At 50.9% G+C, this 27,248-nt stretch overlaps 3 protein-coding genes across 5 annotated transcripts; 2 read left to right on the top strand and 1 right to left on the bottom strand.

The window, feature by feature from the left end:
- Positions 1 to 647: 647 nt before the first annotated feature.
- Positions 648 to 7,725, top strand: LOC120698588 (amidophosphoribosyltransferase, chloroplastic-like). 2 transcript variants are annotated; one of them, XM_039982277.1, is made up of 2 exons: positions 648 to 2,361; positions 6,126 to 6,438. In XM_039982277.1, exon 1 carries the CDS (start codon positions 718 to 720, stop codon positions 2,347 to 2,349), a length of 1,632 nt encoding a protein of 543 aa, XP_039838211.1. In that variant the 5' UTR covers positions 648 to 717; the 3' UTR covers positions 2,350 to 2,361; positions 6,126 to 6,438. The 2 variants fall into 2 exon arrangements, with proteins under 2 accessions (XP_039838211.1, XP_039838210.1); XM_039982276.1 differs by lacking the exon at positions 6,126 to 6,438 and adding an exon at positions 7,416 to 7,725 and having other exon boundaries at positions 649 to 2,361.
- On the bottom strand, positions 7,616 to 19,048 carry LOC120700757. Its single transcript, XM_039984990.1, has 7 exons — positions 18,663 to 19,048; positions 18,352 to 18,569; positions 17,200 to 17,711; positions 16,281 to 17,086; positions 13,489 to 13,755; positions 13,176 to 13,393; positions 7,616 to 9,038 (listed from the first exon to the last, which is right to left on the bottom strand). The coding sequence occupies exons 1-7, from the start codon at positions 18,790 to 18,792 to the stop codon at positions 7,722 to 7,724; spliced, it is 3,468 nt and encodes a 1,155-aa protein (XP_039840924.1). The 5' UTR covers positions 18,793 to 19,048; the 3' UTR covers positions 7,616 to 7,721.
- A 130-nt stretch (positions 19,049 to 19,178) lies between these two features.
- Positions 19,179 to 24,315, top strand: LOC120698589. 2 transcript variants are annotated; one of them, XM_039982278.1, is made up of 4 exons: positions 19,179 to 20,616; positions 20,925 to 20,964; positions 21,041 to 23,953; positions 24,070 to 24,315. In XM_039982278.1, the coding sequence occupies exon 3, from the start codon at positions 21,796 to 21,798 to the stop codon at positions 23,074 to 23,076; it is 1,281 nt and encodes a 426-aa protein (XP_039838212.1). In that variant the 5' UTR covers positions 19,179 to 20,616; positions 20,925 to 20,964; positions 21,041 to 21,795; the 3' UTR covers positions 23,077 to 23,953; positions 24,070 to 24,315. The 2 variants fall into 2 exon arrangements, with proteins under 2 accessions (XP_039838212.1, XP_039838213.1); XM_039982279.1 differs by lacking the exon at positions 20,925 to 20,964 and having other exon boundaries at positions 19,180 to 20,616.
- Positions 24,316 to 27,248: the final 2,933 nt, after the last annotated feature.

Here is a 27,248-nt window from a genome sequence, read left to right as displayed (position 1 = left end):
AATTTAGATGCTCAATTTAATATTTGTAGTTTTTTTTAGTTTCAAATATACATGCATGTAGATGATGTCATCATCTCTGTCCTCTTTTACATGTAAAGAATCTTTTTCTTTAAATAGAAGCGGTATGGTCAATCATAAATAGACTTAATTGCAACTTAGAATACCAACCACAGGTTCAGGTGATGGTTTATGAAAGTATCGCCTCAAGCGATATATAATCGCACCCCCACCCAAGTCCCAACAAAAGGAAGAAACATGAGCCGCTGTGGATGTTTTTTTTTTCTTGAGAGAGGCCTTTGTGGATGGTTTCATGTGGCCTGTTGTGCGGGTCGAGTTTTTTTTTCTTTTCTAAATCGGACCCAGATTGGCTAGTCGGCACAATATACTTCCTGGGCCTGTGGCCCATAGGCTAAGGCTTTGGTCTTGTATTAACTGTTGAGTCAACAGGTCATCACTTGTGTGCTGGTTTCAACGCGTCCTGGTCCATGGACCTCAAGTCGGCTGAGTGATAGGCCAACATGTCAGTTGGTTAAACCGCCGCCATCCAGCACGAGGCCCCGGTTTGGCGACCGAGCTCCGCACATGGCTTTCCCAATCCAACGGCAGCCAGGCGCCCACCACCCAAAACCCTTTAAATCCCGCCCCTTGACGCGCACCCAGAGAGGGGCATCGCCCGTGCCCTCGACCCCGCTCCAATCCCCTCCTCTCCCGACTCCAATGGGAATCACCGCCGCCGCCGCCGCCCCGTCCCCGTCTCGCCTCCTCCTCCACCACCACGCCGCCGTTGGCTCCGACCGCCGCCACCAGCACCAGCTCAGGTACCCCGCAACCCAGCACGCTCTCCCGCTGCGCTGCGGCTCCGGCCGGCGCGAGGCGGCGGCCGGGGCGCTGCTGCCCGACCGCGTCACCCCCTTCTCCTACGGCGTGGACGAGGACGCCGATGACCACCCGCGCGAGGAGTGCGGCCTGGTGGGGGTCGCCGGCGACCCGGACGCGTCGTCGCTGTGCTACCTCGGCCTGCAGAAGCTGCAGCACCGCGGGGAGGAGGGCGCCGGCATCGTCGCCGTGGGCGGGGACGGCAAGCTGAAGTCCGTGACCGGGCTGGGCCTCGTGGCCGACGTGTTCGGGGACCCCTCCAGGCTCGCCTCGCTCCCGGGCCCCGCCGCCATCGGGCACGTGCGCTACTCCACCGCCGGCGCCGCCGCGTCGCTGCGTAACGTGCAGCCGTTCCTGGCGGGCTACCGCTTCGGGCAGGTCGCCGTCGCGCACAACGGCAACCTCGTCAACTACCAGGCGCTGCGGAACAAGCTCGAGGCCCGGGGCTCCATCTTCAACACCTCCTCGGACACCGAGGTCATCCTCCACCTCATCGCCACGTCGCTGTCGCGGCCCCTGCTCGCGCGCGTCTGCGACGCGTGCGAGCGCCTCGCGGGGGCCTACTCGCTCCTCTTCCTCACGGCCGACAAGATGTTCGCCGTGCGCGACCCGCACGGGTTCCGCCCGCTTGTCATGGGCCGCCGCCGGAACGGCGCCGTCGTGTTCGCGTCGGAGACCTGTGCGCTGGACCTCATCGACGCCACCTACGAGAGGGAGGTGCAGCCCGGGGAGGTGGTCGTGGTCGACCGCCGCGACATGTCGGTGGCCTCGGCCTGCCTTGTCCCGCACCGCCCGCGCCGCGCCTGTGTCTTCGAGCACATCTACTTCTCGCTCCCCAACTCGGTCGTCTTCTCCCACGCCGTCCACGAGCGCCGCACCGCGTTCGGCCGCGCTCTCGCCGAGGAGTCCCCGGCCCCGGGCGCCGACGTGGTCATCCCGGTGCCGGACTCGGGCTTCTACGCCGCGCTCGGGTTCGCGCGCGCGTCGGGGCTCGAGTTCCAGCAGGGCCTCATCCGGTGGCACTACAGCGGCCGCAGCTTCATCCAGCCGACGCAGGCGATCCGCGACCTCGCCGTGAAGCTCAAGCTCGCCCCCGTGCGCGGCGTCATCGCCGGCAAGAGCGTGGTGGTCGTGGACGACTCGTTGGTGCGTGGCACTACCTCGAGCAAGATCGTGCGGCTGCTCCGCGACGCCGGCGCGCGCGAGGTGCACATGCGGATCGCGAGCCCGCCCGTGGTGGGGTCCTGCCTCTACGGCATCGACACGCCGAGCGAGGGCGAGCTCATCTCCAACCGGATGGACCTGGAGGGCGTGCGCAGGGAGATCGGCAGCGACTCGCTCGCCTTCCTCTCTCTCGGCAAGCTGCACGGCATCTACGGCGACGAGGCTGGGGACTACTGCGACGCGTGCTTCTCGCGCAAGTACCCCGTGCTTCCAACTCTGGCCGACCCGGCCACCGAGCCCGAGGAGTGAGACGGTCAGCAGGTGAGCTCTGCTGCTTCCCTGCTCTGCACCGGCTGTACTTGTAGTTTTGTTAGATTCAGTTGTGGTAGGACAATTTTGTCTGCCTCAAGGGTTGAGCATTCTATCATGTTGCTGAAGGAATACTTATGGATTTGTTCCCTTAAGCTGAGTACCAAATTACCAATAAGATCAGAAGTTGAAGTGCTAAACATCTTGTTTGTGACCCCAACTAGCGTCAACGTTTAGCTATTCCAAAACCTGGGTGATTCCAAATTCAGTGCAAAGGAAATGGCAAAACCCATAACCTTGTAAAATTTTGGCATTGCAAAATTTTGGCTTCAAACCAAGTGGATGCTAAATTTCGTGGGCAGGACCTAAATATGGCTTGGCAATTTGGCATATTGGGAACCAAGCACACCCTAAAAAGTTTCTTCTGCACATTTTTATTCTTCGTGAAGCAGCTATGGCCTGCTTTACAATGAATCAACAGTGAAATCGTTATGTGCCCTATGGCCTTACTGGTGCCGTCATTGACTCACTGTAATGCGTACTTGTTCACCGTCTTTACCATTTCCCAAAGGTTGAGAGTTCTTTCACTGTAGCCTGTAGGATTGTGCTGTTTGTGATTGTTTTATTCTACTTTTTGCTCTTGCCTTCTGATGGGCATATGCATGTGTAACAGTCTAAACTCAAATCTGAACTCCATAGACATATGCATCATGTGTAACAGTCAAAAATCTCACACAAATAAAAACCGTATAAATTCAAAATTCATTCTCGAAATTTATTTTCAAAAATATAATTTTAAGATTGTTGAGCTCATCTACCTTTGCATGAAAAATCCCTTCCAAATTTAAGTTATCTATTTTTTTTAACCACTATCATCAAATTACTGTTTTTTCTCTATTTCTCAAATCTTTCTCACCCTTTCCCTCTGTGTCGGTCGACAAAAATATCGAAGCAAACCAACATCACCTCATCCCTTGCTTCTCCATCGAACAAATCAACCAGCAGCCTCCTCTATCTATCTCGCACGCCAGCAAATCGAGCAAGCACACAGTACCAACATTTACTCTTCACTCTCTCTCCCGTAGCAGTCAGCACAGCACACATGTCCCCACACATGCATGCATGCATGCACACATTTAACACTCTCTTCTCTCTCGCTCATTGCACACTCACGCACTAGCAGACGGCAGCAGCAGCAATAACTCTCACTCTCACTCTCTCTCTCTCTCTCACGCGTCTCTTTCGTGCAGCAGCTCTCTCTCTCACTCTCCCCGTCGGTGGGCAAAGGCCACAAAGAAGCAGCAGCAGGCAGCTCTATCTCTCCCTGTTGTGCAACAGCAGCAGCTCCCTCCGTTCTCTTCCTCCTCTAATTTTCTTGACCACCGCAACCACCAGGGCTGCTTCTCCACTCGATCCCCCTCCCTTGATTTCTCTACCGCAAGAACAAGCAGGCACCAACTTCTCTCCCTTTGCTTGCTTCTCCAGTCGACACTACCTAACAACAGCTTGCTGCATCTTCTTCTCTAGTGATCCAGAGAGCATCTCATGCTCTATTAATTTTCTTGCCCGTTTCTTTTTCCCAAAAACTTGAGGAGACGAGCAAGCAGTCCATGGCCACCGAGCGAAGCACTAGGGCTCTCCCTCTCGATCTCCAATTTCTGTCTCTCCACCGAGCAAGCATCCAGCACTAGCTTAGTTCTCTCGTGCACACCACCGTATCCCCGCTCCCTCCCTCGCCGAAGCTAGTAGCTCAAGCAAGCCACTCCGATTTCCACAGCAAGCACGGGCTCCACTCCAAGCATCATGCGCCAGCTCTTTTTCTTCTTGGCTTCACCTGCCCGTCGCTCAGGACCACGACGACGGCCACAGCGAGTGCCGACGCTGCCGACAACCCCCAGCCCAAGGAGGCGACGAGCCGGAGCTGCGCCGACGCCGCCGCAACGGCGGCCACGCCGAGCCGGAGCAGCCACGAGGAGTTGAGCGCTGGGGAACCGCCGTCGAGAGCTACGTCACACGCCAATGGCCGCGACGAGCGGAACCCCGAGCCCAAGCACCACCGTGCCGCACCGAGCCTTGGTCACGCCGGCCACGCCTACACCGTCGACCCACGGTGAGCGCCGGCCGAATCTTATCCTTGCCAACCACCATGTGCTGCCGGCCGATGGCCGATGAACATCCTAGTTGGCCCTAGGAATTCCCTGTCCTACCGTTCTTGTGCAGGAGCCGAACGCCGTCGCCATCCGTTTACTGTTGCCGCCTGACGCCATCGTGGCCCGGCTACGCCGGAGCTCCGCGAGCGTCGCGGCGATGTCGCGGCCTCGGCTATGCTGAATGCCCGTGCACGCACACGCTCGGTGCAGCAGTGCCGACCCCTTTATTCCTTCTTGGCCACCACTGAGCACACGCAGCCGCCGTGACCTCGGGTTGCCGAGCGCCCGCACGCGTACGCGCCGAACACCACCTGAGCCGGGACCAAAAGGCCCTGCCTTTGCCTCGCCATCGCCCGCGTCCACCACCGCAGTCGCTGGCCGCCATGAACCGGGATACCGGAGCTCGCATGTGTCGGGACTGATCAAAATGACCGGCTCCTCTCGCGCACTCTCTGATGTTTACACGAAGGCAAGTAAGAGCACCTTGCTAGTTTCTCTCGGTGGATGGAAACACGCACACATACACTTGAGGAAAACAAATGCAGGGACACAAACTCTGAGAGGATCACTAACTCACACAGAAACTCTTCCGTGCTGCACACCAGCACTGCACTGGTATTCACCTCCACACACACGCAGTACAAGCTGATTACACAGTTTAAATAAACACACACCACACCACGTCCGGTCCCACCACATGGCCGAGCACTCGTGGCCTGACCACGCCTCCCTGCATGCAAGCCACACTTACCTGCATGCAAGCCACCACTAACTAACTTGTGTTAACAACTCGTACACATTGAACAACAAGCTTCAGTCCACTGATGATGCATGCACCCATATTAACAAGCTGACCTCTTCCTGCTCCTGAACGTGCGCCACCTCACCGCCGCCCCGCCTAGCCGCTGCCTTACCACCGTGCGCCGCGGACCTGGAGTGCCGGGACATGCGAGCACGCGCGCCCGCTTCACACTGGGCCAAAAGACCGAGCCTTTCGTCGCCACGTGCCAACATCCTGCTCTAGGTGCCCTCGCGGTGCCATCCCCTTTCGCTGAGCCCGCGACACGCGCGAACCGCACGCATGCATGTCGCGACACTCTAGCCCCACGATGAGACCACACATCATTGTCCGGCAGCTTTCGGCGCCGCTCCGCACTGTGGCACCATGATGCTTTGCCGCCCGCGCCGGCTTTGCCATCTCGTCGCGCGTGTGACGACAATGCCACTCCTCGCTACAGTGTTGGCTCTGTTCTTGCACCAGTACCCCGTCACGCCGCTGTCGGCCACTGCCTCCTCTTGGTCTATAAAAGGCGCATTCGCGTAGCTCCTCCATCACTCCCAACTCATTTCCAACCAACACGGCCACCTTCCCAAACCTGGCTCACTCACCCTCTCGGTTCCACTAGAGCAAGATTTTGCTCGTTGCTCTCTCTCTCCGACCACCCTTTAGGGGAAAATCTCTCGAGCTTGTCGTGCTCTTGGTAAGCACTGCATGCTATCTGGCCTAATTCATCTTCCTAAATTTATCTAAAATCTAACTCTAACTGTCTTTGTTAGTTTTATAATTTATAGAGTTCAGTTTATATTTATGTATGCTTTGTTTGTTTGATTTGTGTCGCGTAATAGTCGTCGAGAGTTCGCGAACAACGACGAGAAGAAGCCTGGAGTCCGGTGCCGCGAGATAGGAAGTTTGTACCGCAAGCAGAAGCCTGGAGTACGTACCACGAGCACGAGGACTAGTACCGCGAGCCGGAAATCGAAACGCGTACCGCGAGTTGAAATACCCGTTTGTTGAGCGAAGGCAAGTTCAATCACATCCTTTGATGCATGTTTTGTCCCAGTTTTATAAACACAACTTATTGGCCTATTTTATCAAACTGCATATGTTTTGACTGCTGAAAACATGGTTGGATAGCCACCCCTTGATTTGTGATAACCATTCCTTGACCATCTAGATTAATGTCTGAATGTGATCTGTTTGGACGTTAATCGCTGCAAGAACGCTTAGGATCTTAAACACGATACAACTTGTTTTTTTAAAAGAAAAATGTGTGAGTGTGTGGGTAGGGAAAATGTGGAATTTTCGAAAGATGAGTTAGATGAGATAGATGTCACTTCTGTGTGAACTGCTGAATGGTGTGCTCGTACCTGTGTGGTTGAGCAAGGTTGGGAGATATCCATCTTATCACAACTAAGGACCGAGTTGATGTGTCATATTGCCTAACTCCACTATCATGCAAACCACTCGACCGTTGTATGTGGCAACGGCTTAGCATAAACCCCACTAGTTAGTCTGATAGCCATCAAGAGAGCTGAGAGCAACGGGTGACTAAGGAGAAGGGATAAGCTATGTGTGACTTATGCCCCGGTTAAACCTCGGAGATAGGTCAATGGCCCCTTGGTGGATCCCGTGGTGGCTAGTCAGGTCTAGCTAAGATGGATAATGGCTTTATTGGGATCTGCACCGATACTACGGTGATCGTGCTGTGGTACCCCGCTTGTGGGTAAAGTTGCACACCTCTACAGAGTTAAAATCTATTCGAATAGTCGTGCCCACGGTACTGGGCGAGTTATGGTTTGGTCACACAACTGGTGCTTCTTCTGGGAATGGATGGATTGGCGTGAGTTGTTTTGGAAAAGTGTCCGGCAGCTGTGCCGTGTGTTACAGCGGATGAGGAGTCCGGTAGCAATTTAAAACTTTGATCCTGTGTGGATCAACCCCACTCAGTTACAAAAAAATTGTTTTAAGAAAAGTCTTTTTCAAATAAATCCATGCATAAAAATTAGCTTTCCGCAAATTAAACCCTAGCCTTATCCTTAATCTATTCTGTGCATATATTCTGTTTATACCCCCCTCGTGGGTGTGGTTGGACTTGCTGAGTACGTTTGTACTCACCCTTTACTTAATTTTTACAGAGGAAGATCCAGACTTTATTCCCGAGGACGTTGAGTAGGGATTCCGTTCTGTACCCAATTTGGCTGTGGATAGGGTCACCCGTAGAGAGCTTCGTATGGCGCAAGACTCTGATGACTTCTTCGTGCTTCACGTTTTTGTTTGGATTGTAGTTGTTATTCTCGCGATGTAGAGTTCCGGCGCGTAGAGTTATACGGTGATGTACCATCTGATGTAATAAATGTGTTATTAGCCTTTTGAAACTGATATTGTATCATATTTAAATCTTTTCTTGTGAGGGGACGCTTCAATATGCCTCTGTCCATGAATCAATGATTATTGACTGCCTTGGTCCTGTAAACGTAGGACGTCGAAAAATAAGTGAAAGCAAGAAGCTCCAGCGCGGTGAGCGCCGCAAGCAGCAGGTAGAAGTAGTCCAGGTGCCCCCGGTTCAGGTCGTCGGCGAACCAGCTCGTGCCGCCGTTCCTGGTCGTAATGCCGTCGATGACCGTGATGAGGAAGCTGCTGATGAAGCTGCCGACGCCGAGGACGCTCAGGTAGAGCGCGAGCCCGAGGCTCTTGAGCGCGCCGGGGACCTGATTGTAGAAGAACTCCTGCATGCCGACCATGGTGAACACGTCGGCCGCGCCGAGGAGCACATACTGCGGCACGATCCACCACAGGCTCATGGGGACCGCCGCCGCGCCGGAGCCACCATCCACCAGGCCGGCATCCCTCGCCGCCCGCAGCCGCTTCATCTCCACCAGCGCGGCGATGACCAGGGCGACCATGGCCAGGGCGATCCCCGTGCCGATCCGCTGCAGCATCGTGACGCCCGAGGCGACGCCGGAGACCCTGCGCGCCACGGGCACCAGGACGCGGTCGTACAGCACGATGCAGGTCATGATGCTGACGCCGAGGAAGCACTGCAGCGCCGCGGGGGGTATCTGGAACGACGGCCCGACCCGCCGATCCAGCGTCCCCGCCTGCTTGGTGAAGAGCGTCGGCGGCTGCGCGAACACCACGCCGTAGAGGAGGCACGTCGCCCAGATGGGGAACAACCTCGCCATCCCGTTCACCTCTTCCGCGAGCACCGCATCCTCGGTGAGCTCACCGTCGCCGCGCTCCAGCTCCAGCTCCAGCTCCGCTGACCAGGCTTCCTTGGGCCGCTTCCTCCAGGCGACGAAGGCCTTGCCCACGAGGGTGAACGCGCCGGCACTGCCGTTGTGGCTGCCGCCTCCCGAGCCGTAGAACCGGTAGGTCCTCGTGCCGAGCAGGAAGATGGCGAGCGCGAGCAGCATGACCATGGACGGCACGCCAAAGCCGAGGGCCCAGCCGACGTTGTCCTGCACGTAGCTCATGAGCGCGATCGTCACGGTGCCGCTCACGCAGAGCCCGAAATACCACCAGTTGAAGAAGGAGGCCCGGGACGAGGACTCGTCGGGGTCCGTTGCGTCGAACTGGTCGGCGCCGAAGGCCTGGACGCAGGGCTTGTGCCCGCTCTGGGCGATGGCCACCAGGTAGAGGGAGATGTAGAAGAAGGCCGTCTGGACGGAGGAAGGCGAGCATGCTCCTCGGCTGTCGGCGGCGCCACCACAATATTGAGGTGATGGGAACATGGATGAGAGCGTCAGCATTCCAAGCCCCTGCAGATTTGACAAATTTGGATGTGGAGGGTGGTCATTCTGATGCAGAATCAAAGCTTAACGCATTGGTGTGGCGATATTTCAACAGAAAAAATGAGGGACAGCACCTTAACGCAAATTAGAGGTATCAGATTTCAAACATTCCATGCTGAGCAAAACAGAGGTACCGGAATCACTTAATAGGGGACAAAAAATAAAGGATACTGAATTCTTTAACTGGGATCGTAAGAACATCCTGGGGAAAACTACATATATGACTGCAATATTCTGGTATTCGTGCAATAAAGCTTCGTTAAGTTTGATTTCCGATACTCTTTGAACATGGATACCCTTTATTGCAATGATTTATTAGAGAAGCAATGATTCGAATCTCCAAGGTACGCAGGGCGGAACATTTCTTGTTACCCAAATTAGGCATGGCGTGATTCGATTTGGCTCCCCATTTTTGGTTGGTTCCATTTCTAATTCGAACGGGACAACCGGCCGATACTTCTCTACTCCCTCCGTCTTCAAATATAAATCATTCTAGAGTTTTTAACATAGATTATGGTTGTGTAGAAAAGACTCTTCTACCCTTAATTATTAAGTATTGGGGATGTGCTAATTAAACTAGCATGTCTTTTCTCATGCATCTCCTCCATATGTACCTCCCTTTACATGGTTTTGCATGCACATCTTTTTATTGAAAAAAACCAAAAAAGATGCACAATTAAGATGGTTCGGTCCACTGTCAATCTAAAATGACTTATATTTGAAGACAATTTTTGAATTCCAAAATGACTTATATTTGAAGATGAGGACGGAGGGAGTACTTTTATTTGCCTCTGTTGTCTGGCTCGGCTGATCGAGGGATACAAGGCACGCTTTCTGCTGAAGCCGACGCACTGCGTACGACGACTGAACGAACCAAAGGCCTCAATAGAGATGATACGTGCGGACACTGCGGAGTGCAGCAGTGATGTTGAAAATCGGAGCAGTTTTTTCTTTTCGGTACAACAGATAGGATGAATGCTTCAGGAGGAATAACCGCTGAGGTTTTGTAACATCCAGCCTCGCGGACGGTCCGCTAGGGAGCGGCGGAAGGTCCGCCCAAACAACACCCAGATATTTATTTGAATGTAGGACCCACATGTCATTTTTCCCTCTTTTCTCCTCCTCACTTCGACCAGTGGCGAGCAGAGCTCGTCCGCTCGCACCGCCGTCGCCTCCTTCCTTCGATCTCTCTCCTCCGGCCACCATACCTCGATTCTTCGCGTGAGCACCTTCCCCAGCACCTCCTCCACCTTCTCCAACCCCCGGCCCGGCTTCTTCCCGGCCGGAATCGCCCCAACCACCATCGGTCACCATTGGAGCCGCTTGAAGCTTTGCTCCACCGTCGATCCGCTTCTCCGGTCATCCTCCGCCCGAACCGACCGCGGGAATGGATTCGTGGTGAGTTACTTGCGCTCCCTGGTCTTTTTCCCCTCCTGTTGTGCGTCGCCGGCGCCGGTAAACGGCCGCCGCCGCCGCGCTTACTGGCGCCTGTTGTGCGGTGTTGGAAGACAGGAGTCGCGGACGGTCCGCCTAGGAGGACCGGACGGTCCGCAGGTCAGGTTAAAAGTTGTCCAGAGACGATATTGTCTCTGGTGGTTTCGCAGAATTGTACTGCGGACGGTCCGCTATTGGAGGGCGGACAGTCCGCCGTGGATTTCGAAATTTGTCCAGAGACGATGGTGTCTCTGGTGGGTTCCGCAGGGTTGAACTGCGGACGGTCCGCTATTGGAGAGCGGACAGTCCGCCGTAGAGTCTAGGATTTTGTCCAGAGACGTTGTCGTCTCTGGTGGACTGGAAGAGTGAACTGCGGACGGTCCGCCAAGAGGGGCCGGACGGTCCGCCGGTAGGATTAGAAATTTGTCCAGAGACGCCGTTGTCTCTGGTGGTTTGGCGTAGGTGTATTGCGGACAGTCCGCTAAGGGTGAGCGGACGGTCCGCCAGCCAGTATAGAAAATTCTCCATAAACATTGGTGGTTCTGGGGGGTCTGCCGAGTTGAACCGCGGACGTTCCGCAACTTGGGTGCGGACAGTCCGTAGTACATTTCACTTCGAAGTATAGTAGTTATATAGTTGGGTTGCACTCAGTTATTTCATCTGTATTCGTGTAGCATCTGCAGTTGAGAACGTTGTGTATGAGGCGATTGCGGCGCCACAGGAGCAGCCGGAGCAAGCCCAGGAGGAGAAGCGTGAGAACCCGACCCAAGGCCCATTTGACCCCAGCTCTGAGCAGCAGCCCGAAGGCAAGCCCCGGTGCATAATCCCTATTTCAAATTATGCAACATTATATATATATATATATATTCTTGTGCATTAAAGTCATATGAGTTGAATGGTACCTTAGATGCATAACCCTTAGGTACCATGAGTTCTATACTAGTATATGTCAGACGATAGACGTGCTATGCTAAATAGGGTTCGGTAGAAGTCGAGTAATTTCCAGTTACTCGCGAGATATAGGATATTTTACGTTCTCATACATGAGTTACTAATCTTGGAATTGAAAGGAAAAATAGAAGTTGAGACCGGGCGGAGAAAGGATAGCTCCATCTGTGTCGGTTAAGGACCATACTGTTGTCGGCCCTGCTGGTCATGTTTGAATTGTACTAACCGCATGCCGGGAGTAGGAGGTAGTCGAAACCGGTAAACCGAGTACTACCTTGCTTCGAAAGTACAGAACTTCTACCCACCCCTTAGGGCGAATCGAGTGGCTGCGGAGAATTGGGATGCATGAGTTTAATTTTGATGGTCTCTCGTAGGTCTTGGCTGACTATATGCAGGTGGGGCGGTTCTGTAGTTCGAGGCGGGGAGGGGAAAAGTTGGTGCGTGTGGTCCGACGGGGCTTTTGCGTGCCGTGTTGGTTAGGTCCATCTTGCAAGGTTAAATCGAATTGATTCGCCATCGGTCGCTCTCGGACATAGGCACCTTGATCACCGAGTCGCAGCGTAGTAATATGAGATGGAACATGGATTATATTATATATGTTGATTCTACTTTGATTTGTGCTTAATGTTCTACCATGTTCGAACTAGACGGTTTATGCAAATAGTAGATCATGGTTAATCTATATAGAACCTGGAGCAAAAATTCTGAAAAATAAGGATCCACTTTTAGATGTCTTTCTGCAAAATAAACCACCAGCCAAAAGTTTTGCATGTCTAGATATGTGGGCTAAATATACCCAATAGTCGGGTAAGTTTTGCTGAGTATTAGTTGTTAAGGGCTTTTGTTGCAACATTATTTCAGAACACGCAGACGTAGACTTCTGTCCCTGCAGCGTTAAGTTCGTCCGTCGGGACGCAGAGGGATGGGAGGTTGTGGAGCCAGACACTTAGTTAGGAGTCGCCTCGGCGTACAAGTGTGGTAGTCGTAGACTTTTACCTCTGTTCGAACCTTAGTTTTAGTAATGTAAAGTTTGTAAATTATGTATGTTTCAAACTTGGTTTTGTAAAATTTTCGGTTGAGTCTTGTGTATATCATTGTATTTTCAAACGCATGTCGTACTTGTACCATCTGCGCTCACCTTCGTGTGGGACTATCGGTGTTGTTTCGATCGGGACGTGGGCTGAGAAAGAAGTGTCAAATTAAACCATTAAGCTAATGTGCCCGATGTGTTCAAATGACGCTCATTACGCTTAATTGAGAGTTTTAATTTGGCGGTTCCGTCCAGCTTCGCTTCTACGCGTCCGGACAGAACGACGCACAGATCAGCTACTGCCGAGCTATTAACACTACGGTTAGTTTGCTGATATCAGAAGACTTAAAAGTGTGGGGTAGCAGGCTGTATCTGCATGGGCGTCAGCTTGGCTCATGCTTGTCTGCTCCTCTGAATCTATCCGCTCCCGACGGATTCAGTAGGATCACCGCTACGCGGCTTTATTTCATCCATGCGCCTCTCGTGAGGAATTTATATACACTATTCGGCGGGCTTTCATTTTCATATGATCGCGGACAGGTCAGCGATGACATGACAGCGAAAACTGATGCACGCGATGAAATTGGAACCAATAAAATATGCCGAAAAAAAAAGTGGTTCCGCTCTGGGCAGATAGAGAGAGAAGTTCGGCGAGATGGTGAGATCGAGGAGGAAGAGGAGGGGGCGCTGACCATGATGTAGAGCACGGAAGAGGCGACGATGGTGCGGTAGCGGCCGAGCCAGGAGTCGGCGACGGCGGCGCCGAGCAGGGGCAGCATGGCCGCGGCGCCCGACCACGCGTTGACGGCCGCCGCCGCCGCCGCCGTGGTCTGGCCGAGCGGTCCGGTCAGGTAGCTGATCAGGTTCGACGAGATGCCGTAGTACGCGAACCGCTCCGCCACCTCCACCCCTGCAGCGCGCGCGGCTCTTTCAACAGTAAGCGCGAGAATCATCATCGAATCGGATCGAGCTCGAGCGCGCGCGCTGGGCGAGATCATGGCTTACAGATTATGAAGAGCGCCGACCTCCAGCCGCCCTTGGACGGCACGCGGCGGCAGGGGAGGAGCGGGTCCGTGGCGCCAGGGCCCGACTCCGACGCCATGGCTAGCTGGCTGGTGACTGAGGCAGGGGGTCTGTGCAGTGCCTTCTCGGCGAAGGTGGGGCGCGTCTCGAGGAGTTGAGGTCTGGACGACGAAGCGGTGGGCTGGGTACGGGCGTGTGGCAGCTGGGGCGTGCTGGTGCCAGTGCTAATGTCCGATGACCAGGTCGTTGCTAAATGCTAATGTTTGGTGGAGATATAAAGAGGGTTGGATCCAAGTGCTGATAAGGTGTGATAAACTTTAACTAAAATAAAAATTTTAGTAGAAATATGAGTGCTAATACTCAAACCGTAGACAGACAGCGTACGGACTGTCTAGGTTCATCTTGACGGTAGGCTAGCAACAGTTTGAATTTGCCCCCAAACAGAAAGATCTAAAGCCCTCTTTGGAGTAGAATTCTAGAAATGCAGGAATAGAAAAAAAACGTAGAATTCATTTTCATTTCTGTCCCCCATTACATTTATTACTCAGCCAGGTCCACCGCTCCTCCCAGGCAACCAAAATTGAGACCAGCGGGCCGGGTTGGGCCATATACGCCCAAGTGCCCAACCAAATCACGTTCAACCTCTTGGTAGAAATCCTCAGAAATCCCCGTACAAATAGCTATTCCCACCGTTTCATATTTTTAATCATTTCCGTAAACCTAGATATATAATTTTAGCCATGTATTGGGATATAGTATTTATCTTTTTTTGATGAAACAGGAGGAGTAAACCACTGATTATATATTAAAATCACGAAAAAAAATTACGAGCTATTGAAAATAGTGTTTGGACTTTTCTGGCCGCTATTGGCGCTATAGTGCCACTATAGCGGCGCTATGACCGCGCTATAGCGGCAGCTAAGCGGAGTAGCGTTAGCTGATTGCTGCCGCTATAGCGCGCTATTTGTTTACAAGTGACAGGAAAAAAAATAAAAATCTATGATAAATTGATCATAATCCATGAATTTTCAACATAATTTATGAGTTTCCAATATAATAACAGCCAATATAATCGATGATAAGTTGATACTTGATAACATAAGTCATAAGGGCAATAAAAGCTAGATAAGTTCATAGTTTCACACACACAAACAATAAACACTAAACACTAAACAACCATAAAGGCAATGAAGTAACGGGCCGCGCATACTATTTTTGGCCTGGTAGCAATAGCGGGAAAACAACGGCGCTATGGCTCTATTCGCGTTTAGCGACGCAATAGCGCCAAAAGCGCCAATAGTGCAAAAATTAGCAATAGCATCGCGTCACTTGCTTCGCCCCGCTATAGCGGCGCTATAGCGCGAAAATAACACGCTATTTTTTCGTGGATTAAAATAAGAGGAAAAGTTCCGTACAGAACAGATCAAGAAACAAAAAAAGAAAGAAAGAAAATTAAGAAAATTACAAAAGTGATTCTAGCCATAAGGACATAGGTCCCTTAAATATGTCTTTTGACTGTAGAATAACTAGAGAAAATTCTTTTTTAAGTGTAACAGACAGGTGGCAAGAGATGGCTGAATTTCCCTGAAAATCTGATCATTTCTTTGCATCCAAATGCGCCAGCTCATAACAACAATTATTTCCATGAAGAAAGGCAGATTCAGCTGATCTTTTAACTGCTCAAGTGTGATAAATTGGTTGTTATGCCCTATTATAAGGCCCAAGCCATTCCAGCAAGATTGTGCAAATGGGCAATGCAGAAATAGATGCACTAGCGATTCATCCACCATCAGTGGGCAGCAGACACAATTGTAAGCAGGCAATTCCATATTTCTCCTTTTGAGTAATTCTCTTGTGCTAAGCCTGTCTTGAAACGACCTATAGTATTTATCTAGGCGCATAGAAAAATATATGAATATAGATTTGTCAAAACGACCTACAACTTGAAACGAAGAGTGTATTCAATAGGAACTCAATTCTTTATTCCAAAGGGTTTTGTAGAAAAGTTTCCTATCACATTCCAGTCCTCTAAAATTCTTCCATTAACCTTTGTTTCAAAGGGGGTCTAAAGGCCTGTTTGGAAAAATGAATGCAAAATAGAGGACAGGAAAACAAAATACAGGAACGAGGTAGAGCAAAAAGTGAAAACTACAAGAATTATAAAACACAGGAACGGGAACTTTAGGCTCTTTGGATTGCAGGAAAGATGTTAGACCATCACGTGGGTGTGTGTATGTGAGTATCTGTGTCCGTAATGTGTTTTGAAAACAAGAGAAACTTTTTATTTTTTTAAAAAAGGAACGGATATGCCCTTGCAAACTGTTACTTAACTATTCTTTGAAGATTCTAGTGGATTCGAAACCACAGGCCTGCTTCGCATGCCAATTTCCTCTCGTTCAGCGGACAGGCGCAGTACCTGCCTTTGATCTCAGATCCGCAGTTACTCTTCCTCGCCTTTTGGACAGTGATCTTAACCAGCTCGATCGCCAATAATCCTTAAGTATTGTTATCTTAATTCTTAACTTGTCACAAATATAAACTGCCTATGTAACTGACCAAATGAATGACTAATTTGCCGACTACTGTATGAGAATCTGGCTTAAGAATTGGAGCATGATCCTCTCAGCTGATACAAATGGGCATCAACGTCGAAGATAAGTTTCCATCACGAATCATATAATGGAGGGAAAATGCCATTTACACCCTTGGTACCATGTCACCTACTATGTAGTCTCTGTACTATCTCCACTAGTGCACAGCTGCACGTAGCTAACCAGCAACAGCCGCATGCACGGCTCCTTTGTTCTTGTACTTGTAGATGACCGCGAAGAAGACATAGGCGAGGAGCTCGACGGCGCTGAGCGCGGCGAGCAGCCAGTAGAAGTAGTCGACGTGGCCGCGGTTCAGGTTGTTGGAGAACCAGCTCTGGCCCCTCGCCGTCGTCACCCTGTCGATGACCGACACGAGCGCGCTGCTGATGAAGCTCCCGACGCCGAAGATGCTGAGGTAGAGCGCGAGCCCGAGGCTGCGCAGCTTGTCCGGCACCTGGTCGTAGAAGAACTCCTGCAGGCCGACCATGGTGAACACGTCCGCGGCGCCGAACAGCACGTACTGCGGCACCATCCACCACAGGCTCATCGGCAGCGGGACGCTGGGCCTGTCGACGAGGCCGGCGTCCCGCGCGACGCGCAGCCGGCGCGTCTCGACGAGCGCCGCGATCACCATGGACAGGAGGGAGAGGAGCATCCCCGTGCCGATGCGCTGCAGCATGGTGATCCCGGAAGGCTTGCCGGAGTACCGGCGCGACACCGGCACGACGACGCGGTCGTAGATCGGGATGAAGACCACGATGGTGATGCTGATGAAGCTCTGCAGCGCGGCCGGCGGCACCTTGAAGTGATCGCCGATGCGCCGGTCCAGGGTCCCCGCCTGCTTCGTGAAGAACGTCGACGACTGCGCGAACGCCACCGCGTAGATCAGGCACGTCGCCCATATCGGGAAGAGACGGAGGACGGCCTTGGCCTCCTGCACGAAGCCTGCGTTGCTCGCCACAGCCTGATCCTCCTCATCGACACCAGCACTGCGAAAAGTGACACGAAAGGGAAACAATTGCACCATGTCGTAACCGTCGATCGAACACCTTCTGTGCAAGATCGTGAGACGCCGCCGGCATACAGTACAGTGACAGAGTACCTGATCCCCTGCGAAGCCTGCTCCAGAGGCCCCGCCTTCCGCCTGCTCCGCCACTCGGCGAAGGCCTCGGCGGCGCGAGCGAAGAGGGCCCCCTTGGCGCCGGCGACGTAGTAGCGGTACGTCCGCGTGCCGAGCAGGAAGACGGCGAGCGCGGCGGCCATGACGGCGCAGGGGATGCCGAAGCCGAGCCCCCAGCCGATGTTGTCCTGGACGTAGCTGAGGAGCACGAGCGTGACGGCGGTGCCGGCGCACATGCCGAAGTACCACCAGTTGAAGAAGGAGCTCCGGGAGACGGACTCCTTGGGGTCGCTCTGGTCGAACTGGTCGGCGCCGAACGCCTGCACGCACGGCTTGTGCCCGCCCTGCGCCACGGCCACGATGTAGAGGGAGGCGTAGAAGAAGGCCGCCTGGAGGGTGGACGGCGCGCAGGCCTGCTGCCCGCCGGCGGTTGTGGTGCATTGGTGGTGGCCGCCGGAGGAGAGCAACGTCGAGAAGGCCAGCATGCCGAGACCCTGCATGCATTTTCCATAGTCAAGAGTACACTACACTGAACGACAACAAGGTCAATGAATGATGGCAGAGCTAAAGCCCGAATGTATTTGTACAGATTATATCATGGGCCATGGGCGGTTTAATCCCTGCTGCTGGAAAAAGTTTGCAACCCAAATGAGTGCGGGCCGCAATTCTCTTTGCTGTTTGAAACCCGGCCCAGAATCTTTGTCGCTTAGGGAACAGGACATGAAACAACGAAACGGTCAAACAGAAGGTGAACGCCAACCTCTAAAACACAAACAAAAAAAATCTGAAGAGTCCATTGAAGGAGCAGGACGGTAGATGCTCCCCTCAGTTTTCAATGATTCCATCAGCGATGACGCTAACCCTAACGACAAGCACTAGTGCTGCTGGGTGATGTGACGCGACGACGCCAACAACCTCCTGTCAATCCCGCGATATTTTAGGATCAACTTGTCACGACGCTGCTCAGATGCAATGCACTAGCGTAGGCGACCTGTAGTGTAGGTTCCCAGATCTCGCAATCCAGCCAGAAGGGGGATTTCTTACTCGAACATGGGGAATTTAAATTTTTTTAAGGAGACGAGAGAGCAAAAGAAGGCGATGCGCCGATTTGGCGTCTGATGAGGGGTTGCTTACGAGGACGTAGAGGAGCGAGGCCATGACGATGGTGCGGTAGCGGCCGAGCCACTTGTCGGCGAGGGCCCCGCCCAGAAGCGGCAGCAGCTGCGCCACCCCGTTCCACGCGTTGATGGCCGCCGCCGCCGCCGCGGTGCCCTCCCCGAGCGGCCCGGTCAGGTAGCTGATCAGATTCGACGACACGCCGTAGAACGCGAACCGCTCCGCGATCTCCACCGCTGCGCACAGCTCCAGCAAGATTTCATTCGACCAAGGATCGCTACTGCGGTGGGGAATTGGGGACTGGGGGAGAGAGAGACTTGGGTGCTTGCCTATTATGAAGAGCGCCGACCTCCAGCCGCCGGTGGATCCGCGCTCGGCGGGGCGACCGCGGTGGTCGACGGCCGCGTCCGCCGTGCCGTCGTCGGCGCGGGCGAGCAGCGGGTCCGTGCCGGCAGGCATCGTCGCCGGAGGAGGGGGGCCGGGTCTTCAATTTTTTACGCGGTCGTCGATCGGCCAAGAGTAACGGCCGGAGAAGCTCTGGCGGCCTGGCGCTCGGAGCCGAGGAACGGCAGGCCGCAGGCGCCTGGACGGGCGGCGGCGGCGGCTTTGCGAAATGAGATGACAGTGGAGTAGCTCTGCTGTTACAACACGCCGCTCGAACTAATCATTGCTCGACGGGTCCCGGCCGGTGTCCACACAGGCACAGACAAATCGACCCGTGATGATGAATATGCGGGTGACGTAAATTTCTAAACGGTCACCCCGATCCGTCCGCCCCCACCCGTCACCCCGGTCCATCCCCAAAACTACTTTTGCGGCCCACAGCGCTCGCCACGGTCACGTGGATGGGCCCCGCATGACCCCAATAACTATTGGGCACCTCCTTCCTCCCGATACGCCAGATTCAGTTCCTCCCTCCTGTTCTCCTACCTCCTTCCCCCTCCTATTTTTCTTCCTCTTGTTCACCTTCTCTTTCCTCCCTTCTATTTTCTTCGAATAGATCCGTAGCAGGGGGGTCGCAGGCCGGTGCAGTGCAGCTCGTGGGATAGGGTAGGGTGTCGTCTCCGGCCAGGGCGAAGCTCCGCGCGCTTCGGCCCCCGCGAGGAACAGAGGCGGCTACAACGAGTAAGCTGCTGAGTGCGGACCTCAGCGCAGCACCAGTGACTAGTGAGCGACTCCAGCGAGCTCCGGGCGGTGAATCTTCGCGGGGGAGTCCATCGAGCTCTAGGCGACTCCAGGTTCCAGCAAGCCCAGCCACATCGTCTCGGTGGCATGCGGCGCTCCATTTTTTCTTTTCTTTTTCATTGTTTTTTTATTGTTTCAAGGAAACAAATCTGTAACTTTTTTGTAGTCATAATTTTTCTATCAATTTTTTCACACGTCAATTTTTTTCTGCACAACTTTTTCAGTAGCAAGTATAATTATGGAAAGTATGTTATGTATTAAAGTTTGTACTATAAAATTTTTTCCATGGGAATTTTTTTAAACTTTTTTCTCAAATAGTTTGAAAATACTTTTGCTTAACATATCGAAAAAATTACTTCATTTTTTCTATCAAAATAATTTTCTATTAAAATTTTCTTTTCAGGATTTTTTGTTGCACAAACTTTTTCAATACCTCAAGCGTAATTTTGTAATATAAATTTTTTTAGTATAAAAGTTTTTTTACTAATTTTTTGCACCCTTACATAGTGAATCTATCGAATAGCGCTAGTAGCTGGTTTCGGAAAATAGAATGTATGGGAACCGTGGATTAGCCACCAGGTGGGGTGGGTTGTCAGGTTGTCTGAAATCGACCGTACGGATAGGAAAAAAACAGGCGACCGTAAATTAGAGAAGCCCCATCGAACGGGCCAGACTGGAACGGTGGATCCCACCACATCGGACAGGAAGGAAGGACGGCAACAGGAGCAGCTTTTTTATTTTTATATTTTTTAAAAACATTTTTACAGAAATATATTTTTGGTTTCACAATTTACAGTTTTATACCCCTGCCGGGCCGCCTGACGGGGGGCGGCAGGGACCTATATATAAATAAACATATTTTTTCTGCGCGGAGGCCCCTGGCGGGAGCCTGCCGTCCGGCAGGTACGCGCCGCCCGGTGGCGGGGCGTTAGGGCAGGCAGCCGCCCGGCAGGGGGGCGGCAGGCTCCCCCCTCTATATAAAAGGCTGAGCTCCCCCCTCCCCCCTCATTTGCTTCCCACGACATCCAGAGAGAGAGGAGGGGTGAGGGAGGGAGTTGCAACGGCGAAGCCCAACCGGATTTTGGATCCGAACCGTAGGTAATAAATATTTCTCAACTTTCTCATTCTAAATTTTTTGTATGTTTAATTCTATAATTAGTGTATGCAACAGTAATGATATTTTAGCGATTTAGGTACTATTTTTATTATAATTTAGGTAGAATTAGGATTAGTTTTTAGAAAAATCATTTGGGTTATATGATGTGGGACCTTCTTCGTATTACCATATGGTGACAGCAGAAGGAACGCAAGATAAATAACTAATCCGTAGCCCGAATTTATCATATTCTTCTTATTTCTATGAATATTTTAAATAATTTGAACGGTTTACATGATCGCACCACCAGCTTCCTGATATGGGTCCTTCTTCGTATCTACCACCAACAGGTACGTATGATGAATATGCACCCAAATATATGACTTATAAGACGATGATTAAGATATCTTAATTGCTACTGTATAGGGGCCACACATGATACCTTTGAGGCGAACTTCGAAGACTGGAGTCGGTTATTTTCTACACCTAACCAGCAGGCCGATCCTACCTTCCAGACACCTATGGCCACCGGACATCCAGGTAGAGACGTACGGCCTCCAGACCGACACACCTACCCTACATACCACGTCCACGCATAGCGTAAAAGAGGTCGACATGGCCGGGTGGTTAGGAGGTGCTTCTAGTTGTTTCTGTATTTTTGTTATGGACATGTCGTCATGTTATACTTATTTTGTTCTCATGCATCACCTATTTCGTTCTCAGTTGCGTATGTGTATGAATTGCTAAGTTATACTTTTCATATTCATCTACTTTACTAACGGTTTTTATTTCTATCCAAAATATCTAAAACCACATCTAATGCCGCACTGCCGCACTGACGTTCAAGGTTTAACTTGCGGGGAGGAGGGGCCTGCCGCCCCCCTGCCGAGCGGCTGCCTGCCCTACCGCCCCACCACCGGGCCATGATAGGGCATCGGTTGCTGTCAGACAAGGTGATAATGCTGATAGCAGTGGTAATGTTGACGAGATAAAGCAGTTTAGGGATGCTCGGTGGGTGACACCTCCAGAAGCCATGTGGAGGATATATGGTTTCGACCTAAGCAAAAATCACCCACCAGTCAAACAATTGCAGCTCTATCTCCCCGATATGCATATGGTGTCATTCCATCAGTGTTCTAATATAAAAAAATATAGTAAATCGACCCGGTGTGGAAGAGTCAATGCTTACAACATATTTTGCTCAAAATATGGTGGATGATTTTGCACGTGGGATATTGTATCAAGATTTTCCGGAGTTCTATACTTGGCACTTGAATGGTAAATTTTGGCAGCGAAGGGTACATGAGGGACGCAAGCAGGTTGGTAGAATTGTCTCTGCACACCCGGCTGAGGGGGAACGCTATTATCTTCACGTTCTACTTAACCATGTTGTTGGAGCTATCTCTTACGAGCATCTTAAAATGGTTGATGGTGTTGTACAACCTACATTCCGCGAGGCAGCCGAAAGAAGAGGTCTGATTGAAGAAGATAATACATTAGATAACTGCCTTACGGAAGCTTCTATGTTCCAAATGCCTTCTTCACTACGAAGGCTATTTGCAACCATTTTGGTGTTTTGTGAACCAAGCGATGTGTTTGCACTATGGCCGAAACACTTGGACGCAATGTTAGAGGACTATCAACGAAATAGTCCAACACCTGAAATAGCCACACAAATGGTACTTATTGATATTAGAAATATGTTGCAGTCGATGGGGAAGGACATTAAGTCATTTCCTCTTCCAGTGATTGACGTGGCGTATGATGATGCTAATGGCATTCCTCGTGAAATATTTGAGGAGGCAAGTGTCGAGGTGGATATCAATGATGTGTCATTGGTGGACTCACTTAACCCAGAACAAAGGAACGCCTACGAGGAGATCATTGCAACTGTTGATTCGGATCAAGGTGGACTCTTTTTTGTGGATGCTCCTGGCGGCACCAGAAAGACTTTCCTATATACAACTCTTCTAGAGATACTACAGAGTCAGAACAAACTTGCTGTGGCAACAGCAACGTCTGGTGTTGCAACATCAATAATGCCTGGTGGGAGAATGACTCACTCACGTTTCAAGATACCCCTTACCATTGAGAATGGAAGTTTTTGTAATTTCACAAAACAAAGTGGTACTGCGAAGCTTCTCCGTCAGGTGTCTCTTATTATTTGGGACGAGGCTTCCATGACGAAGAGGCAAGCTGTTGAAGCACTAGACAATAGTCTGTGCGATATAATGGATCAGCCTGAGATGCCTTTTGGGGGTAAGACAGTTGTGTTTGGTGGAGACTTTAGGCAGGTACTGCCGGTTGTTAGAAAGGGTTCAAGGGCTCAAATTATTGATGCTTCGCTGCGGAGATCATACCTTTGGGGTTCCATGCGACATCTTAAGCTGGTTCGCAATATGAGGGCACAAAGTGACCCTTGGTTCGCGGATTACTTATTGCGCATCGGTGGTGGAACATAAGAGGTTAATTCCGACAGTGAGGTCAGACTTCTAGATGAGATTTGTGTGCCATATACCGGGAAGGCAAGTGACCTCGATACTTTAATTAGTAGCATTTTCCCAAATCTCAATGAGAACATGTTGAATAGAGACTGGATCACTTCGAGAGCTATATTATCTACAAGAAATGATTGGGTTGATAAGATCAATATGAAGATGATTGGTACTTTCCAAGGTGGTGAGATTGAGTACCATAGTTTCGATGCAGCAGTGGATGATCCTCGTAACTATTATCCAGCTGAGTTTCTTAATACTCTTACGCCAAACGGGCTTCCCCCTCATGTTCTAAAACTCAAGGTTGGCTGCCCTGTTATATTGCTCAGGAATATAGATCCTGCTAACGGGCTCTGTAATGGTACAAGACTGGTTGTACGAGGTTTCCAAAGAAATACAATTGATGCAGAAATTGTGTTAGGTCAGCATGCTGGGAAACGTGTTTTCCTCCCCCGGATACCCTTATGCCCGTCCGACGACGAGATGTTTCCCTTTCAATTTAAGAGGAAGCAGTTCCCAATCAGATTGAGTTTTGCCATGACTGTCAACAAATCACAAGGTCAAACAATCCGAAATGTTGGTGTGTACCTTCCTGAGCCGGTATTCTCTCATGGTCAGTTATATGTTGCGATGTCCAGAGCCACTTCGAGGAAGAACATCAAGATTCTTGCGAAACCGCCTAATGCAGTTGAGGAGGATGATAATCCCAAAAAAATAGAGAAGAAGGGTAAAAAGAACGGGAAAGAGAAGACCAAAAAAAATGAGAACAAATATATCCCAACCGGGAATGGTACATTCACGAAAAATATTGTATATAAGGAGATTCTTACGCCATAGTTGTAAGGTAATGTAAGTTCTAATTATTTGTTTCTTACATATTCTAATATTATTGTATAATATAATTGTTGTACGAAATTAAATATTTTGCCATGCTGACTTACTCTTGGAATTGTGTCTTAGGTCTAATCCTGGATATATTGCGGCTAGAGAGCTCCATACAAATATGTTGCTGGTGCTTTTGTTAATTTAACATAGCGGTGTCAATAGGCTACTGTTTATGTATAATCTTTGTACTAAATTAATTCTTGTGCTAAAATGTACTTGTTTGCCGCTTTTTGAGAAGGTGATATTCTACTTGTTTATTTCACCCTATAATACTACTGTGATATCGATTACAGATGGTTTTTTACCCTTGATTTTTACTCATGTTGCAATGCACATGTATTATCTTTTGTACTCACTCTCCCACCATGGACCAACGTAGATGTACCAGCGAATTGGATCATGGACAGAATTGGATCATGGATGAAGGGAGGGTGTGTGTGTGGCATGGCGTCGCCCAATGAAATAACCCCCTGCCAACGCAAAAATGCCCGTGCGTAGCGTCGCGAAGCATGTTAAGACGATTCCGCCCGTGTCATCGCGGAACAATGGATTTACTGCTTAGCAAACAAAAACTATTTTTATTATGTTCAAGCAGTCTTATTTCATCTCTAGATAATATTGCCTATTGCGTATCAAGTATATTTAAGAAACTATAGTCATCTCCGCCGCTGATAAATTTGTTCATAATTTTTTTCCCGTTGCAACGCACGGGCATGATCCTAGTGCAAGTGTGATATATGGGAGGCTATGGACATTACTAGAAGTTTGCACGGCTTTTGTATTGAAATGTCCTCCCCCCCACCCCACCACCCTCAAAAACAAATGGATGCCCAACTTCTATAGCAGCCTAGCAGGCCTATGTGGTAGGAAACTCCAAAAACTAAATGTGTATACGTTTCTCCCACTTGAGGCAGAGATAAGACCCACTCCCTCCATCCCAAAGAGTAAGTCACTCTAGAATTCAAAAATAAGGGAATGTATCAGGTGCAAATCAACCTATTTGTGAAAACTATGCAAACTTCAATTTGGGCTACCGGATCAACATCCAAGGGGAGGGCGCATGGGAAGTGAGAGGGGGGATTTGTAAAAATGTGATTATCTAATTCAAAGGCGGGCTGTTAATTGTAAAATTATCCCCCTCCTCCATACCCCTTGGATGTTGATTCGGTGGTCCACATTGAAGTTTGCATAGTTTCCACGTAGAGGTTGGTTTGTACTTGATATATTCTCCAAAAATAATCCTACAATAAAACAAGTCATCTTATCTTATTTAAAAAGTGCATATACATGCAAGAATCAATTAGTGTCAAATATGGATAATAAATAGGGATAAAAATTACTAAAAATAGGAATAAAAATGATCATTTTATCTTCTGTTAATTTGTCCTAAAATTTTTTGGATGACTTGTTTTTGGGATGGAGGAAGTACAAGTACAAATGCCACATTCCCACTGGTCTCTGTCCTCATCAAGAACATCAATGGCATTGATGTGCAACAAGCAAAGCAAGCAACGTAGTCTGATTGGACTAAAAGGTCCACGTGTCTCGATCTTATGTCTTACTATTTGTCTTCGCTCGTGTTTGTACAAAGTCTTGCCTCTCTTCCCAGCCACATAGATCGACGGTAGCATAAAAACAAAACAAAAAGGAGTAGTTTTCACTCGCGTCGACTTTCAACTCACCTGAGCAAGTCATCGAGACCTCGTCATCACAATCTGGTTGTGCATGTGATCCCCAGGTTCCTCGTTTCCTCTTTCCAGAAATTCAGAAAGTTGGCTTGGTGGTGGCGCAATTGGGTGAAGTAGGGTTGATTGTTTGAAGTGATGGTACACGTTGGCTGATGGATTCAACTAAGTTCTAGCTAGTCTCAATACTGAGTTTCTGCAAGTACTACGTATAGTACGTACCCACAAAACATTGGAGGAAATGCTCTAAAAAGAAATCATTTGGATGCTTTAATTTACGGCGAAAAGAAAAGGCATGGATCACGTCGCGCCCTAATACTGCTTTTTTATGTTAAAATTGTGCCACGAATCCAGATACCTGCTTCATGCAGAAGCCAGCCAATTGGGAACTTTATTTTCGTCTTCTATTTTCTATGTGCAAGAAAAGGGCAAAGAAATATATATACACGCAATCTTCAAAACTAAAGAAGTGGAAATGCATTCTGCTTTAATTTTCGCTTACTAGGATGTAGATGAGGGAGGCGAGCACGATGGTGCGGTAGCGGCCGAGCCACGCGTCCGCGAGCGTCCCGCCCAGCAGCGGCAGCAGCTGCGCCGTGCCGTTCCAGGCGTTGAGGGCCGACGCCGCCGCCGCGACCCGCTCGCCCAGCGGCCCCGTCAGGTAGGTGATCAGGTTCGCCGACATAGAAGGAGAAGCGCTCCGCGATCTCCACCGCTGCACGCGCATTGTCATCAGCCCACCGGAACAGAACACGCCAAGAGGAGAGCTGCGCACGAGGCTGCGCGGATGATACGCGCGCGACTTGCCTATGATGAAGGAAGCCGACTTCCAGCCGCCGGTGGAGGCACGGGAGGCGGGCCGGCCGCGGTGGTCCACCGCCTCAGCGACGGAGCCACCTTCCGCCGCCGCGCCGGCACCACCGTCCGCCATTATTCGGTCCTGACAAGTCCTCCTGATCGAGCAAGGTCGTCGGACCAGACGACGACGACGACGACGTCTGATGAACCCCGGAGCCGGCAGGCATCGTCGCCGCCGGAGCTGCGGTTGGGGGCGTTATATAGCCGTGGCATCTGGAGATGGCCTATGCCCTCGTGTCCACTTCTTTATCTATCTGCCGCAAGTTGACTTCATGATTTGCCGTGTTAGTGATCTCGACAAAGAGATAGATAAGCAAGGGAGCGTTGCTATTATTTTTATTCAGGTGGTGAGCCTCGCCGTCAGACAAGTCCATCCGCCCACAACTTGATGCGCATCCACGACGCAGTCACGCACAAGCAGGCTCGTCGGTGGCGCGACTAGCAAAAATGGCAATGGGTTACTGCGCCCAGTCGGAAACGCGCGTGTTCTCGCTGGATGACGCGCCGGGCGCGCCACGGGCGAGACGAGTGGGCATCCGTGGCGGGCGCGACGGATCGGATGGGCACGGATCGGATGGGCAGGCCCGTCGGGCTCGTGGTTGTCCGCAAGAAAACAAGGCTGAAGTCACGCTGCATGCGCATGGCCTATGAATCCATGATCCTCCAGCGTTCGTCTCTGCCCCGCCAGCAGCCTGGACACCACCCACCAGA

Source organism: Panicum virgatum, chromosome 3K, assembly GCF_016808335.1.
Source record: "Panicum virgatum strain AP13 chromosome 3K, P.virgatum_v5, whole genome shotgun sequence".
In the NCBI taxonomy this organism is placed as follows: Eukaryota; Viridiplantae; Streptophyta; class Magnoliopsida; order Poales; family Poaceae; genus Panicum; species Panicum virgatum.
Note: the sequence above shows the minus strand (reverse complement) of the source record. Positions and strands in the feature narration are given on the sequence as shown.